General features: G+C 30.5%; 1 protein-coding gene across 8 annotated transcripts in view; it reads left to right on the top strand.

The window, feature by feature from the left end:
* Pdp1 (PAR bZIP family member Pdp1) overlaps positions 1-16,444 on the top strand; it is a 154,608-nt gene extending 138,164 nt beyond the window's left edge. For 4 of the 8 annotated variants that reach the window (XM_088241086.1, XM_088241077.1, XM_088241060.1 and 1 more), the window contains exons 4-6: positions 2,686-2,789; positions 7,617-7,754; positions 13,982-16,444. In XM_088241086.1, coding sequence (XP_088097212.1) covers positions 2,686-2,789; positions 7,617-7,754; positions 13,982-14,068 — 329 coding nt within the window. In that variant the 3' untranslated portion in view covers positions 14,069-16,444. Of the gene's footprint in view, positions 1-2,685; positions 2,802-7,616; positions 7,755-13,981 lie in introns of all 8 variants that reach the window. The other 4 variants (XM_088241070.1, XM_088241054.1, XM_088241041.1 and 1 more) reach the window with 1 other exon arrangement.
* The last annotated feature ends 2,158 nt before the right edge of the window (positions 16,445-18,602 follow it).

Raw genomic sequence — 18,602 nt, 5'->3', positions numbered from 1 at the left:
CGCACAAGTATCCCGACAGGTACATGATAATTAGAGCTACTACCATCGTTACTAGAATTTCCAAATTGAGAAACCGGGGCCCGTATTACAATTTCGATTGCCTATAAAGTAAAATCGAATTTGCTGTATGAAAAGTTGAATATATAAAATTGTTATTGAAATATGTTCAATTAAAAGTTACCGATGAAAATACTTCAAATTTTAATTTCATGTACCTACACATATTTGTACACAAAATTCGACGTAACTATTTAGCCAATAGCAGATAACTCTGTAAACACTCCAATCGGTGCCCAGCCGCATGATACCCGACAGAGAGAGGCCCATTTTACACGTATCGCCTAAATCCACATGGCACGGTAAAATTGGGGTGGATTGACATTTATTATATTATTTTGTATTTATTTGAAATTTATTCGTGGCTTCTCTTAGATCTTGCAAATTAAAATTGAGTGGAAATTAGTCGGCCTCATGGTGAACTGCTTATTGCGTTGGCCCGGCATTAAATAAATAAATACAATAAATATCAATCCACGCTATGTTATTTTATCAAGCCGTGTGGATTTTTGTCATGGTGTGAAATAGGCCGATCAGTCCAGTCGCCGTGAATGTATTTATGAAGGAATATACTTACTTATTTCAGTTTTGTACATAATAAATAAGGCAACATATAAACAAGTATTGAAAAAAGAATGCACACACATAATTAATATTCAAAGTCCTCCCAACACACGCCATGTTGACTGTCAGTGGCAAAAAATCGTGCAAAAAACATATTATTGTTTTCTTTTAATATTTACGTTACATGGCATTAAGTCAGTCTGTGGTTGTGCCACATTCTGCGGATGCCTCCCTCAGCCTTAACAACGTTTGCCTACTTTAGAAGGCCTCAGGTTCTCTAGTCTTAGATGTAGACGGAAGGACGTACAGAAGTTGGCGGTCTATAGAAAGGCTTGGATTTTATTTGTAAGCACTAAATATATTATTATGCTCAAACTGAGAAGCGGACATAGAATGTATAAACGTAGGTATGTGTGTAGTATGTACACATCGTGTAACTTCCATTAAAAATAGTACCAGCCAAAATAATTTACGTGATGATATCGTCACAAGTCACAAGAAAAAATCATGAACATCATTTATTTATTTATTATTTGAAAAATATTTTGCGTATGCCCAAACGTGTACTTCTTCTGCTCGTGCCTCTCCTATCGGAGGTTGGCCACCACCACTAACTTAAAACTCCCCTAGATCCTGGGCCATTCTGATGAGCATTGCTGCAGCTGGTATTCCAAACCACTGCCTACTATATTAGCCATATTACGAGTATTTTAGTTGGAAGTCTAGATGATTCAATGAGGTTAGATAAGATTGGTTGGATCACACATCTAACGCGGTTGCCTCCCTCAGTCTTAGCCACGCTTTCCTCTTTTACGAGGACAAGGCATCAGGTCCTCTACTCCTGGATCTCCACCGCTGATGACAGTTCATGTTAGAACTATGGGACGCGGAACTGACGAGAGAGGACAAACAGTAAAAAAGAATACTGTATAATAAATAAGTACAATCAAAGTTATTTTTATAAGGTATTATTTAGAAAAATTTAAAATGGATGAAATAACTCTGTTCGTCTTAAAATTGCATGTCATAATATAATTTTACACAATTTACAAACAATTTCTATTTTAGGATCGTAATTTATCATCTTAATATACATATTGGTTCAACATACTCATTCAGTAGTACACAGGAAATATGTACTACTGACATTACAACAATAACCAATGAACCGAAAATTCAATATCTTTATAAATACATAAAATTAAATTTATTTATACTATCATATAAAACATAGAACATACATAACGCGTATATGGGTATATCATAATATGCATGTAAGATAAAAATCTTATAATATTTTTATTAACTGTAATGTTCCTTCATTACGTTTAACCATATAATACATATATTAAATATGCGTTCGCTTTAGTTCTACTTTATCTTTATAAATAAATGTGTAACTTGAATAAACATTCGAATATCACACTTCAACTCAGATAATAATAATCATGACTACTGATTGATTTGTCATAACTATTACTGGGAATACATCCATGCCCTCTCCACATACGGTGCTCCACACAAAAGCCTCCGAAGGATTTTTCTTATATCCCGTAGGTAATTTAGAAATGAACTATGCCATAGCCTCCGCTTGATGACAATAGTTGTCACCAGAGGTTACTGCGTGCTATTTTGAGATTTATCTAGAAAGAAAATAATGATCAGGAGTGGGTAAAATTAAAGAAATCGAATGATTACGTAGATATATTTTTTAAATTTATTTTCTGTATTTAAAATAAAGGCATTTATGATTATTTAGTTAATTACGGGGAAAAGTCTAATTTTATGGTGCTTATTTTAATTGAAAATGTCGAAGATATTGCGTGTGAGGTGTGAGTCGTGTCTAATGATAGGATTATGTGTATTTCAGGGTTATGTTATCTGCAGATAACCTTTATATTGTTGAATGCGGCACGTACGGCGGAGTATCCTAGCCGCACTCCTAGCTTGTTCTTAATGTATTTTGTACAATTATTTATAAAATAATCCATTAAAGATGTTGTTGGCTGGCATCGCATTCGACTTTTTAAAAATATACCTAATGTATTTTGTCTATATTTTCAGCCTTTTCTATGGCATCATCCGGACGTGATTTCGACCCTCGAACCAGAGCATTTTCCGATGACGAGCTCAAACTGCAGCCTGTGGCGAAGAAGTCAAGGAAACAGGTGATTAATTTTGTACGATTTATCATTAATTACATTATTTTTAGAAATATTAGCTTTAAGGGTATGTTTCTGATGATGGATGAAAGATGAATGTTACATATCGAACCTTTTATATCGATGAGTTCTCAAGATTTACATGCAATGATGCAAAAGGGCACAGTACTCGGACGTTTGTCCAGAGACCACGAAATAATGTATTAAAAACATTTTTCTTTCCGCTATATTCTTGGTTTACAAAACATGTATTGCATAGATCAGTGTTTGGTTCATTTTCACTGTTTAATTCTTATTAACGAATAATAGATGTTAATAATGATTCAAATAAATATTTATCATTACTTGACGTTGCTTTGTTTTGCACCATGAGAGTCCAAGTAACATAATTACAATATCTAGATAGTTGGTATTAAGCAATAAGCGCATATAAACATAACGGAGGATGTGCAATAAAATAATAAAACTATAATCGTTATAATTATTAAAACCCTATGACGAGGGGCCTTTAAAATGTAATTACGAATTTATATGTTTTTTGTCGATTTTTTTTAACGACAATTAAGTATATTTATATTATGTAAAAAAAATAGACGTATTACTGAAATATGAAAAAAAAGAACAATAGATAAATTCAATTTTATCTCTAACCAATGCGAAATTATACTCAAATATTATTATTGTCGTTAACATAAATATTGGCTATCCATTATCTTTGACGGAGAGTTTTACTTATTGATTAGATATTGAGATATTAGCCCAATAAATAATGTGGTTGGTTGTTGGTTCGATATGTTGTGTGAAATAGTTCATGAGTGCATTTTTTAATAACGTATATCAGTCATTGAAATACATGAAAATTATAATGATCTGAAAATGTACAAAACTTATACTAAGTATACACGGTTTTTCAGGGCCAGACTAGCATCCCTTCCGCCAACCCCTACCCCTCTCCGACAAAAAAATGCGATTAAAACGTATTTGACCAACGAAGCGAAACGCACCAGACGCGGACAGGGGAAGCGGCTGGGTAGGAGAGGTGTAGGGGTTTGTGGAGGGACTGCTTGTCCGAGAAATTAAGGATATACTCAATTTTAAGATTACATTTTTTTTATTTTTAACAATGACTTTTTGGAAATAAATTATTAGGATTTTTTTTAAAGCTAACCATGATGAATGTTCCTCTGAAGTTTCGCGGTCTGGCCCTGAAAAACTGTGTATTTAGTGAAACTCCCCTTTCTTTTGTAACATATACATATTATGTACCTACAAAACATATATATATGGTACCTACTTATGTTTCTTTAAAGACACTTACAAATTGAAATATCTCCATGTATACTGCATATTATTAGATAAGTATATCTAAGCTTCTAATTATTAGATAAGTATATCTAAGCTTCTAATTATTAGATTCAAACAGATATACAAAATAACTGTCATATTTTAATGAATGGTTCCGACTTATAAAGATTGTTTAAATTGGATAGTGCATACCTTTAAAGTAAAATGAAAGTAAGCGAATAAGGTATACATATATATGTGTGTCCATATTTATATATGTATGATAAGGTACACCAGTTAAATTCTTTACCTACCTGTATGTTTCAACTTCAACTTTCTCTTTAAGGTTAAGTTCAGTATCAGAATTGCACATAGTAGCCATTTCAATGTCACCTTTTGTATGGTACCTATCTACCTTATTCATAAAGACTGCTTATTCATAATATTCAGAAATATTATTATAAAAGTAAAATCAAAAACCTTAAGAGTAATAACCTTTTTAAAACACTGACGCCCAGTAATTAAGCTTATTTTTATTCACTTTTGTATTTAAAATAGTAAATTTTGATATTTACAAAATATGTTTGAATAATTTCAGTGACTGCGGATGGTGTATTCGAAGTATGTATGCGGTAATCATTGCAAAAACAAATTAAATTGGTAGAAATTCATTCCAATCCAATGATCAATAGAGGGAAAGGTGTAATTGTGGTCCCCCAGGCCCCCCAGATTGTTTTTTCTTCACAAAATCGTATATTTTATTCTAAATGGGCTCTGATTTTTTCAAAATGGAGGCTAATTATTATCTTACAACTGTCAAAAGGTAGATAAAAAACAAAACTCATTCATATAAATAAAAATTGTTTTGTAAAAAATGACATTTTTACGTTTTTAAAAGGGGGTAATGTAGTTCCCTATTTATAATCTCAGTAAAATTATTTTCAAGTTCTAGATATAACAAACTAATAATCAATAAGCATTAAAACTTATATTTATACTTATAACTGATAAATAAAATAAAACCTATGAGGCATTTACATGAAACAACCGCCAACAAATGGGAGGCGGGGTGGGCGCATTGACAAAACCATTACCGCGGAACCGTCCAATTTTGCCCTGGATGGATATTTTGCCCAAAAATCCTAATCTATGATCGACCTTTAAATATATATATTTCTATTTGATTTCGGTAAATTTCCTACATTAAGGACGAAAGTAGATTTATGTCACTAACTTCCCTCCGAAGCTTTAGTCAATAACTTTACTAAATGGCTTGTCAGAATCTGTCAAAATGCGCGTGTATTTTGTTGCGGGCCAATTACGACTCTGTGTTTTTTATTATACTGCTCAGTAGCAAAGACAAAGGTAAGTTTTCTTATTGCATAATATAGACAAAGGTTTTCAAATCATTTCCTGTTTATATTATGTGCTGTCAGTAGCTTAAATCAAGAATTATGACGGTGGGCAACTTAAAAGGCATAAGTTGAGCCTCTGGGTTGTCAATTTTGCCCAAACGAAAAAATGTGTTAGGGTTGTCACTTTCTTATTTTAATAATTAGTTTAAATTAAATTAAAACTATTATGAAGGTTTTGCACACATTAGGTATTTTATATTTTCAAAAATATTATCATTATTGTGGATTCTTCTTTGCCTTTCTTAATTAATTTGATAATGTGTTTTCATATTCTTTATATTGTTTTTTAATTGATTCTGAAGCATTTCTCATTTTTACATAGTATACAATTTATTTCTGTATTAGATCATTTTCATTATATCTGGAGTTAACCAGCCTCAATTATTATCCACCCTCAAACGATATTTTTTCACTTTCGTAGCTATGGACGTTGATTCCGAAAGAATTTAAATTAATTTTCAAAATTGATGTCGTCTAGTTTTAACCTTCTTAGTTATTCGTTAACTATATTCCTGAAACAGTTATTATTTCTCACAACATAGGTATAAGTCTTTGCCATTTCGAAAAATGTGTGTACATACCTGATATCAAAAATTGTCATTTAGGTAATTAAGACTAGGATTATTGGTATGTGTACTTAAATAAAACATTTCTTTAAATAAACAAAATCATTTAATTTTTTCAAGTTATCAACCAGATTTTGACAACCTTAAGGCCTATAATTTGCTTATATGAAAATAAATAGAGTTCGGCGGGTAAATTTGCCCAATTGTTTTTAGATAAATATTTTATTAGTTAGCCATTGAAAATATGCTCAAACGTCAATTTTGCCCTTGAATGAATAATTCAGTAAAGTAGTTCTTAGACAAGAACGCCATATGAGCTACAGTTCAACAAATAATGGTTGCGGGCAAACATGGAGGAACATGGAGGTAATTTTGCCCGCTATCAAAATTTTAAATTGTTTGAAATCGCATTTAAATATGACTGAATTTACAATTGCAATCCAATTGAATGATTACCAAGGTCATTCTTCATAATTAAAAGGTAAAGCACAATGTACATTTTTTTGGAGAAAATCAACATAATTTCAAAAAAGCGGGCAAAATTGGACGGTTTTGCGGTACCATAAATAGTGAGCATATTGCAAAAAGTGGCCAAGCCAATTTTTTTTTTATTTATCAAGTTTTAGTGCTGGATGGTATCTTTAACTTTTTGTTTTTGTAAACTTTGAGATATAAGTGGACTTGGTTTTTTACCAAGTTCACTTATATCTCAAAGTTTTTTACAAAATTAATAATTGTATTCAAGTTAGTTTATGAACATCGACTATGTACAGGAAATATTGACATTAAAGGTACATTGATAATGTTTCGTCTACGTAAAACAAAAGAAACTTAAAATCAAAAGTGCAAAACTATGATTTTGTGACTCTCTAAAAACTTCAATCTTGATTTTCCAGCTAACAAGAATTCTGACTTGGCCAGTTGTCATTGTATGCTATTATAATGTGCTATTATGGTCAAAACACGAGTTTATGAAAACAATGCTATTTTCATTTTAAAAAGTTGAAATAAAGCCAATTGTAAATATTGTTAGAACAACTGTTTAGCTAAGGTTATGTTTTTGCACAAACCTTAAAATCTTCATAAAACCCGCAGAATATGTTTTTTTGACAGAGCGAACACACTTCGGTAATTCTAATTTTGACAAGTCAAAAGATTCTAGATCACAGATTACAACATATTATTAAAACCATAGATTGACCAATGATGTCAACTTACGTTCCACGCCTAGAATTCATTAGAGGAGCAACAAATTCAACAAAAAATTCCTTCATATCGCTACTGAAAATGCGGAAATTGATAAGGTCGCTTTGAAAGCAGAATGCCACGATTACACCTTCTCATCTATTATGCATTTTTGTGAAAAAATATAGCAAATTGCATATTGTATTTTATATATGAAAACCAGTTTACAACATATGACACAAATGATCTAAAATATAATTACTAAACGAAGTGTTTAATTTGATGTGAAATTTACGGTATATGAAACATTCAAATATTCCCCTAATTTTTGAGATAAACCATTAAACTTACATTTTTGGCATGTATTATATTTTTCTGTTTAGTTCGTACCAGAGGGCATGAAGGATGCAAAGTATTGGGCACGTAGACGAAAGAACAATATGGCTGCTAAAAGGTCAAGAGACGCACGGAGGATGAAGGAAAACCAAATAGCTCTCCGAGCGGGTTACCTGGAGAAAGAGGTGAGCCTACGCAGACTGCAAACCACCACACTAATATGCACATCCACTAAACCATCCCATCGTCATTCATTTACATTTACAGTTTACTATATACCCTCCATTTAGTCATTTTCCATGTTCAACTTCGAATCATCAATATCATTGAGTTTCATATCATAAAATATTTTCGAATGTACAAAACTATTTGCTCAATCGCAAGGCTCAAAATTGCCTTGCTTGCTTAGTGATTAATATACTTCCAAATATACATTATATTATATGCTGACACATTTTTCATTCCATTTGTTCATTGTTTCAATCATAATTATGCTCTCGTAGTTACGAATTTAACAGGAATTTTCTTTTTCACTAGAAATCACAACAAACTAAAAATATTATTTGAATAATGATACATAATAATGAATAGGCACTTAAATAATTGCATATTTGCAATTGCAGCAACATGATTTTTTCGGTATATGAAACTATGCACCTTTGTTAATATTCAATATTCTGCGATATTTACCTAATGTGCGACTATACAAATATGACACGTGACATCATTATTATTGCCATAATAAATGCTTTTTTTGCTCTACTATGCTTTTAGATAATGTTATGCGAAGCGAAACAATAAAAAAAATATGTGAAATTAAATTTGTTTTAAGTTTATCATTGCAAGCGATTATAATAGTAACTTATATTATGTATATTTGCTTGTAAACACAATTGCAGTTTACTTAGTGTACCATATTGTTATGATTTGTGACATCTTACATGTGCGTGCAGATATGTGTTTTTGGAATTTTTGGAATTCATGTTAAAATACTAAATATTTTAATATGAACCAATAATCAAGTCCCGAAATTTGTACTTTTTTGCTTGATACAACTATATATTTATTTTATTTCAATATAATGCATATTAACATAGCATAAAGGTGATATTTTTCTGGTTAGTAAAAAAGTCTTAGAGAAGAAACAAAAACGCAAGTTAGTAAGTTATACATTTGTTTGCACTTGGAAAAGATTATCAATATTAATTTGACTGTTGCTGGCACATATTCCTAAAAATACCTTACACAATTGTATTAAATAAAGCAAGTTTAAGAAATCTCACAAAATAATATTTTGATAGGAACTTTAAATTGCTAAAAGTCTACAGGTTTATGTATTGTGGTCAGTATTATTTATGTTCGAAAATCGTAAGACCAAAGTATTCCAAATGAACTGAATAAGTCCGTAAATAAATAAAATAAACAAATTATTGAATAAGATTATAGAACACGCTTCTCGATTACACTATATTTCCACAAACCCATCTTGTACTTGTTATTAATCAAACTTTGATAGAAATCTAGTTCCACATAAATAAGCTGAACTTCTACAGAGTAGGATATCACATTTTTAAAATATTTAAATTACAATAGAAAAATAAATAAATGCCTTAAAATTATCTACTACTCCTGGAAAATTAAACTAAAGAACTACAAAAGGAGAGTTCATTCCAGAATGCTGTCTTTTTAAATTTCCAATACATAAGTACCTACACCAGCTTTCATGTCCTATATTTGAGTAGTAAAATCAATGCTTTTATGTATGAAACAAAAAAAAGTAGTTATAATAATATGTAATATGCCCTTTCCTTTTTTTGGCTTTTTATTTTTCTTATTAATTTTATGAATTAAAGATTTCAATTGGACTCGAGCATATGTCTTTACTTTCAGTAATTTAAAGTTTATAGTGATTTACACCGAATATTGGTTTAACTGAAATGTTAGGAAAACTCATTTAAAGCAAATACTATTTCATATCCAAACCCAAACCCAAACCTATATAAGGCAAAAAAGGATATTGTTTCTTTTTTTTAAAGCACAATTTTATCTTTTAGATTTTTACGGCCTTTCAGATATGGACGATGATTTCTTATTATACCGTATTTTGTTCTTCTTTCTCAGTGTCTAAAACTTCTTCATCTTGCAGTAGATCCGAGAATCCGTTTATTACAAAGAGGTCTCCTGGGACACCGAACTCCAACTATCTAGTCACCTCTTTGAAGGGCTTCCAGGTTGGCGGCTACCCTCAGGCATATTGTTTGCTACCACGTTTGGAAGTTTGTTGGTATCTATTCTCTCCATTTGGTCGCACCAGAATCATCTCCTTTTTCTGCTCCATCTCATGATATCTTCACGTATGACAGTATTTCTTATCCTGTCCTTCAGTCTCTTTCCCAGAATAGTGCGCAATTTCTTCATTTCTGCAGTTCTAAGCAGTATTCTTGTTTTGGTTGTGCCGGCTCTTGATTCAGTTCTGCATGTCATTATTAACCGGACATGAGTTTTATAGATTTACACTGGTACCTGAAGCCTAAGACTGATCATCTTACGTTCATGTAACAAAAATGATCAAGATACTCTCCAATTGGTGTACCGATTCAGTGCCCTATGCACCATTAGGTGCGGAAAAGAAATGATGTCGATGGAAAATTTATTAAAATAAGGAATGATCTTAAAGAGGTAAAACTACTAGTAGTCTGTTAGATGAGGCCTGTGGGGCCGTGTGGTCTAGGCTCGAAGGGCAAGTATATCTCAATTTATTGTAGATTTTGATGTGTGCCAAATTGAAATACACGCGACCAGAAGTGGGCTCTTCTTTATTAGTATAATTCTTAAGATAGGCGATGTAGCCCAGTTGGTTTGATGGCCAGCTTTGAAACTGGCATCGCGGGTTCAATGAGGAAGTTCAGTGGTTTGTTTTTTTAAAATTTTTAGACTATTTTTATTTCAATTTTTATACATCGTATTATCAGCGCTACGATTTTTTTAAGTTTTATATTTCTGAATTATCTCTGCGTGTGATGTCAGAGGTTCTCTTCCGCTTATTCTCGATCAGTTCTGTCCATTGGTCCATTCATGGCAAGCAAACCGGAAATCTTTCACAACTCTCTCATCATTGGTTGATTCATATGAACCAGTGATGTCATTCAAAGTAGTTCGTTGTTATCAAAATGTTGTACATATTTTTTTTTGTACATTTTCAGACAACTTTGCCGGACAATTTGATGCTCCAATTTTTACCGCACTCAAGATAACATTTATTGAATCCAATTTACCATAGGGCTGAAGTTCCTCATTCCCACAAGGTGCAAGAAAAAATCCAAGAAAGATTATTTCCCAATTGGTCTGGGTGCAGTGGTGTATTTATTATAACTTCCCTTTATATCGTCTCTTTTTCACCTTCTGACTAGCCTCTATAAAAGAGGCTTAGCAAGTTATTTAAAAAAAACTATTCACTTGCTGATTACAGTGGATTAGCTGATGTGTCTACATCAAATGCACTTGGTTGTTTTAAAATCAATATACATTGATACATACATATACATGTATTTTACAAAAATTTGTTTTAATAGGGTTTATTTAAATGATTCTTTGCATTGCATTGATAACTTCCTCAGTAAAACTGTTCTATGACGCGGTTGGTCAAGAATCACTTTCAGGCGATTCTAGTTATTTTTTATTCCAGGGTTATTCATAAAACATTGTAAAAATGAGTTTTCATTAGTCCTTTAATGTTTAATTACATTGTTAAAGTTCGTCTGTTCGTAACTTACTTTGCGGTCTAGCTTAAAAAGCTTCTTAGATTCTTTTTTATTCTGATCCACTAACTCTATTTCATAATATCTTACATTTTTGCTAACTAAGTCCAACTCGAATAATTATAAATGAATCATCAAAGTTTTCGTATCAGCTTTATCTGAAAGATTGAAAATAAAATAAATAATTATGCCATTAGATGTCACATGTAAAAGTATGTGAACTGTGGGCAATCTTTCGCGAGTTGTGAATTAATTTATAATTTTAAATAGTGTAATTTTTAATCTGCAAATTGTGTCATGATGGCTCGATATTGCATCATTTTGTGAATGAATATTACACACTTTTTATCAGACACTAAAAGAAGTCATGAAGAGAACAGATTAAGATATGTTCATATTTGAGGCAGAGTTGAACCATTTTGAATTTATTTTTCCTACTTCATAATTTGTAAGTAAACAAAACTGTTTTAATTTTTCTATAAATTGAGTTAGGATTATAACTTTTGAAAGAATTTTAGAGGTAGCTAAATTACTGAAAAATTGCCTATGAACAGAATTTGGCGGCCTCTGTGGTTCAATGGTTAAGACCCTTGACTCACCTACGGAAGGTTCCAGGTTCGATTCCCCGTGAGAACACAAAAATTAATTTGGTTTTCTTAATGCCTGGGTGTTCTGTTTTTAAATTCACTTCTGTAATGAACCTCCTGGCCTGTTGTGGTGCATACATTTAAAAAAAAAATGCTAACATATTGATATAAAACAATAAATAAGGTATTAGTAATTTATTGTCCTAACTGGAAATAATGAAAAATACAGGAAATTCCTAGCAAGTCAGTATTTGAAAAATGATTTTATTTATCTAAATAAATTAACAAATAGTTTTTTTAAATTACTGTTTAATAAAATAATACGCAATTGTCAAAAAAAGGTTTTAAAAAAAACAAATAAAATTTTACTCGTGAGAAAATTAAAGCATTTAAATTTTTAAAAAATTAATCCACGAGTAAGTTAAATATGTTGTTTATTTGTGTATCTATCATTGATTTGTGCCAATACTACTGCTAAAAAGGAAAATGTAAGTATTTTTATTCTCTTTCACTTCTGTATACTGTACTCCGCGCAACCTATGATGGTGCATCTAACATAAGCGTTTCTACAGATCCAAATGGTTATATAAAACCACCACCAAAATTAGAGAAACCTATTATTTATTATTGGATAATGACGAAGATCAGTGCTATAAGAAGTGACTACAAAAAATATTTTCTTACACGCAGTAAAAATTAGAGTTCATAATTGTACAGTGAAGTTTTACAAACATGCATGGAAAAATAATAAAATATGCTTTGATAAAAATAAACTACTTTAAAACGACATTGGTTCTGGTCAACGGCTGTTTAGAATAGTCAATCAATGACGTGTTGTGATAGATTACCGGTTTCCGGGAAGCCATGTTTCGCGTGTTTTCATACTTATGGGGTTCTCTTTTTAAATGTCAGCTCATCTCACCGGTGACAACTTGTGACATCACGGGCTGAAAAATTACAAATCCTCAAAAAATCATAGCAATGATAATACGATACATAAAAATATAAAAAAATAAAAAAATGGCTCAGATTTATAAGCTATGAATAAATAAAAACATTAAAATAAAAACCACTGAACTTCCTCATTGAAAAAGCCAAGTAAATATCCTATGCCAACATAGTTAAAGGTACTTAAAATGAAGGAAATCATAATAATTTTTAAAAACATGAAATGTGTTATCCCAACTAATGTTGAAATGAGCATGTGATTTTAATTAGTGTTCTGTTTGGCAATAATAATCAAAAGAGTAAGAAGAACTTGTAGTTTCTAAAACATACCCACTGTGCACCTTCTAAGATTGCACCAAGTATAGTACTTCGAAATGTATTGTTCAAGACATCGCAATAAGTGCCTATTCATTATTACATGTACCCATATATAAATCAAGTTATTTTAGAACTGATAATTGGAAGTACATATCTTATAAAATATTTTTGAGTTTAACAAGTGTGTAATATTTTACAATGAAATAGTTTACACCACTGAATTATTAATTGAGGATTCATAATATATAGGCAACCTATTAGTTTCAGGTTTTTATTATACTGAATTAAGAAACCATATTTGCAGACTATGTTAGTAAATGAGATTTACAATTTTGTAGATAATTCGGAAAGTTTTTCTAGTGCAATTTAAAAACGATTCTGTTGTAATTTCCATCTTGTCTAGTGTTATTTAACATATTATTTACACATTGTTTGTAAGTCAGATGTCTGTTTTAACAAGAATATAATGGACTTCTACCAATAAATTCCATAAAATAACTTAAATATTTTCAGTCAGTTGCTTATTAAATGTTACTATGATGAGTAAGTCAAAAAATACATAATTCAGTGGTTTATACTAAGGATAGTAAAAGTAAAATAATAATAAATTTAAAAAAATATTTTATAAATCCGAATAACAATATTGTTTTGTTCAAAATATTTGACTTGTTTTATAAGATGTTGGGGTTTCTTTTATTATATTTTTTCACTCAATTTATGTATTATCAACTTCTAAATGTCTATGCGTATATTTAGCTTAAGGTAGATATAACATAACACATAATATTGTTTTTTTTTCAGAACATGTGTTTGAGACAAGAGTTGGAGCACTTAAAAAAGGAAAATAATTGTTTGCGGGAGAAGTTATCAAGATTAACAGATATGTAAGTTGTGGCCGCCAAAAGTCCACAGCAATTAATGCACTTTTGCACGCCTCATAGATAAAGACTATAACTCTACACAACCCTGTGGTGGCCTATGTAATAGTGTTAAATCATAAGTGAATGCAGTCAGATTACAGTAGAATGTTAATTGTTATATCAAGTTTAATTATTGTATTCAACACATCAAAATACCTACTTTAAAATCCTAATTGGTTTTCATTAAGATGAAATAAGTTTACCCAGCATAGGTACTACATCTATTCTTTGTTCCGTACCATTCCATACAGACGATGATGAATGAATATGAAGTACTCTGTTAATATACACACTAGGAAGAAATGTCATATTGTGCTTTGGCCTCATTTATAGAGGACAGTGAGATTGATTAACACTTTTTCAATTTGAAATGGTACTTTATTTACCAAGTTGTGATTAAGGATGAGGTTCAAAAGACCTTAAGGAATCCATGTGCTAAATGATGTTTGTACTTTCAAATAATTTATTGTTGACTATTATTATGCATGGCATTTCTAAGTGGAAAAGACTGAGTACTTTATGTAATGTTACATGACTCCGCACTGTCAATATCTCGCATCAATTGGCCTAACACATTTTTCAATTAGGTAACGGTAGTTAGTAATGGTCATAATTCTACTATCAAAAAATTACTAGACCGCTGTTTCTCAAACAAGGGATCGCGATCACGTTTGTGTGCTTCACAATCTAGCATTTAAATGCATGTTACAAAATATTATTTTAATAAATGATATCTCTGTACTAATAGTTCAGAAGAGATAAAGATGATTTCACAGTAAGACGAGTTCTTTTAAAATCAGTTTAGTTAATATGTTGTTGCAACTGTCAATTACCAAACAACTTTGTAATAATTGTAATATCGACTGACAAAATTCTACGACTAGTACCGGTAAAAGCAATATAAGATCAAAGGATTATGCATGTATACATATATGAATTGTGGTTTGAAATTGTCGCTGGTCGGTATTTGCGACAAGTGTGAATGCATTATTTTTCACGTTGGTAATGTAAAACATTAGGAAATGTTAAAACATATAGTTAGAGTGTGGTGGCGTTTTTGATTTTATTTTTGGCCTTTTTAGCGGGTGGCGATGCTAAGAAGTTTGAGAAACAAGGTAGGAACTAGACTATGTACAATGAACTGTAAGTCTTATTAACTACATGATTACGATATTTAACAATCAATCACCTGATTGTTATACGTTAGATGGTTTTGAGTACAACACTGTACAACATCATATTATGTACTTTATTCACCACTTGGTCAGAAATAACATCCGTCATCTGTTCTACTTTGCTAAGGCTAAAAGTAGTATCTGCTGAATTGCAAATTTACAGGAGGCAACTGTTTTATGCTTTGCTGATTTGATTTATTTTTTATTTATTTTTTACGAGAGAATATCTCACATTTGAGAAGCAGAAATGACGTTTTGGCTTAGCAAATATCAAAAATAAAAAGCAAAACAAAGTTTTATCAGTTACGAACTTTAGGCTTAGCAGGGCAGTGTTGTGTACATATTACTTTTGTTCCTTATATAACTAACATCAGCATGAAAATTCTAATGTTGGCACTATAACAGTAGTGCATTTGTTGTGATTGTTAAGTTTGGAAATAAAACAATAGATTTAGGGAGTAGATAGTTGTTTCAATAAATTAAATTCCTTGAAAATTTAAAAAAATTAAGATCCGAGAAGCCTTTTTTCAGAATCGCAACTACCGTTACCTATGCATTTCTTAAATTTACATATTTCATCTTAAACAAATTAAGAGCTGCGTATCACAAACAAGTAATGTTTATTTACATTTTTTAAACTGATACCTCAACGTGTAAAGCGCATTGCGAGATATTGACTTCATCTTTAAATGAGGTTTCTTTTATCTTCAATTTGTGTTATTTTTCCTAAGAGATTGTTTGATTTCAAACTGATTACATTATTTGCTATATCGGTACTAGCAAGAATAAATTAATCATGTAATGTTTAGGCCAATCCTTAAGTAAAACTGGAAGCTTAAGAGTCACTTAGGTTATCCAACGAGTTGTGTAATTTATTTATTAAACCCAATAATTCTACGAGAAGAATAAAACTTTTAACGATCTCTCTTTTTTTTACTTTTAGCTATTGTGCTTGTTATGTTGTTTGATCATTGTAGACATGAATGTGCAGAATAATGTATTTTTATGTGTATTATTTCAACTCTGAGCGAATTTGTTTATTCCCGGGTTACTATATTCGAGTGATTATACTCAACAGGAGTAATAGAGCTTCAAAACTAAACAGACATACAAAAAACCCTCTTTGTATCTTCTCAGATAAATTAAATTTGAAATAATTAAAAAAAAAACTGTTATGGAGTAATGTAACATTTAAATTGTAATTGTAAAGATATATTGTCTTTTTGCCTCATTAATTTTTTATTGAATATTAACAATAAAGGACTGTTAATTATATTTATGTACCTATTCAAACAAAGTCAATTCAAGATTAAGGTTTTATTTTCATGTAAATGGTGTTATTGTTTATTTTTAAATGTACACATTTATATTATTGCATAAACTGAAAAGTTCAACAAGTATATTGGAATACTTATGCTACCGATAAAAATGATAAAATTGTATCAATAGTATAAACATTATCTTTGATGTGAGACACTATAACTTCTGCAGATATATAACAAAATATCTGCCCTGTAACAAAGAAGAATTCGTATCGAGAAATGTTGTATTGAGCATCCGTAGAACTTAGAAGTGACATGTTAGCCCGCCAACCAAAAGTGTAATTAATCTTAATGTGTTTGCTCAGTAAAAGAAACTTTTATCTTTTTAGTTACCTAAAATTATTATTAAAAGATTGTTTAGATTAAACTACGTGATGCGATTCTCGTGTTGTTAATAAAAATATTAATATCAATACATTATAAAGAAAATGTTGGATGATTTCACATAATATATTATATAGTTACCATTTTGTTACCTCCAGCTACAGATAAAGCATCTGTATGAGGATGTTATTTTTCGGCAGCTTAATGTACATAATTTTATATTACATAGCCGTATAGTACATTTGTTAACAATTATTCGTAGTAACATTTAAGTAGATATAACTAGGTTAAAGTTATTGTTAAACAGTTGCACTTTGTGGAATCAATATGTATTTCATATCCAGTCATCGCTGTGTAGCCTTGGTGCATTAGAGGCTTCGGAGGCTTAAGGCACAAATACCAGCCTGTTTTTACTGAAGGCTGTAACTGAGTGTTGCAAAGTGCAAGCATTAAATGTTTGCCCTGTTAAGTTTTGCATGAGTAAACATAAAACGATATTTTTTCTATCATGTTCCATGTTGAGCGATAAATACATAATTTATTTTGAAAAAAGAAGATATTGTGTCACATTCTGAAAGTAAAAATATTATATTTGAATGTGGCAAAGGATTTGTATATTCAGGGTACTATTGAAGATGTTCTGTCTAACTGGAAATTGGCGATGAGTGATTATTAATATCTGTCGCTGGCTTGCTACTGAAAAGAAGAGATTTTTTAGCTCGTTTGATAATGTTCACTAGTAAATCGCAGTGTGACATTAAATAAAAATAAAATCTATTTATTCAATTGAAAAAAAAAAAATAGTGTAGATTTAGTTTGAAACTTTTTGTCTTATATTTTCAAAATTGCTTTTAGGAATAATTTACATAGATAGCTCTTAATATAAAAAAGATTTATTGTTTAAAATTAAATTGAAAACTTTTAACTACCTAATATTGGTACATAGATGCTTTGTTAGGTTCATGGAAATTGTAGATTCTATATCTTTTTAAGTCTTTGCTAATTGAGTACCTACCTACAAATTCTAAAGGAAAATATTAAGTTGGTTACCTACATGTAAATTGATTTATGTTAAATATCAAAGGCTTAAAAATATAAGTTTTTAGTAGATGTAGGATTATGTCATACAATTTATTGTATGTATGTATTTTAGATTTTATGACTCTGAAATGTTAAATGTTATACATAATGGGTGTTTAACGTATTACATTTCATTTAACCTTCAGCCTGTTAACTATATTATAATACCATATTATTTTAATTAAAATCTTTACAGCGAACTTCGAAAATTGTTCTTTTTTATTCCTCATCTTTGTGTTAGAAGTGGTCAAATCAGTGTTTGCATATTTACTTACTGTAGCATAAATAAATCATTTGATTTAAACAGTAAAATTGCAAATGGTAGAAAAGATAATAGAAAATAAATTAATTTTAACATCTTTATCTACCTTCCAGTGTAATTCTTGTAGAAATTGTTGGCACCAGCAAAAAGCGACAAAAAGTGGGCAAAGCCATAGGCATTGCAAACTCTTTTCATCTCACTCAGTAGTTTAGAAATACAGTACTTCTGCTAGGAAAATTAAAGCCAATTAATTATATTAATTTCATTTTATTCTGAACACGAAAATAATGGAATTGCATTAGTTTCTGAAATTATATTTACACAACCCAAAATCAACAA

This window comes from Micrasema longulum, unplaced genomic scaffold (assembly GCF_059751315.1).
Source record: "Micrasema longulum isolate JH-2025_06_02 unplaced genomic scaffold, ASM5975131v1 h1tg000127l, whole genome shotgun sequence".
In the NCBI taxonomy this organism is placed as follows: domain Eukaryota; kingdom Metazoa; phylum Arthropoda; class Insecta; order Trichoptera; family Brachycentridae; genus Micrasema; species Micrasema longulum.
Note: the sequence above shows the minus strand (reverse complement) of the source record. Positions and strands in the feature narration are given on the sequence as shown.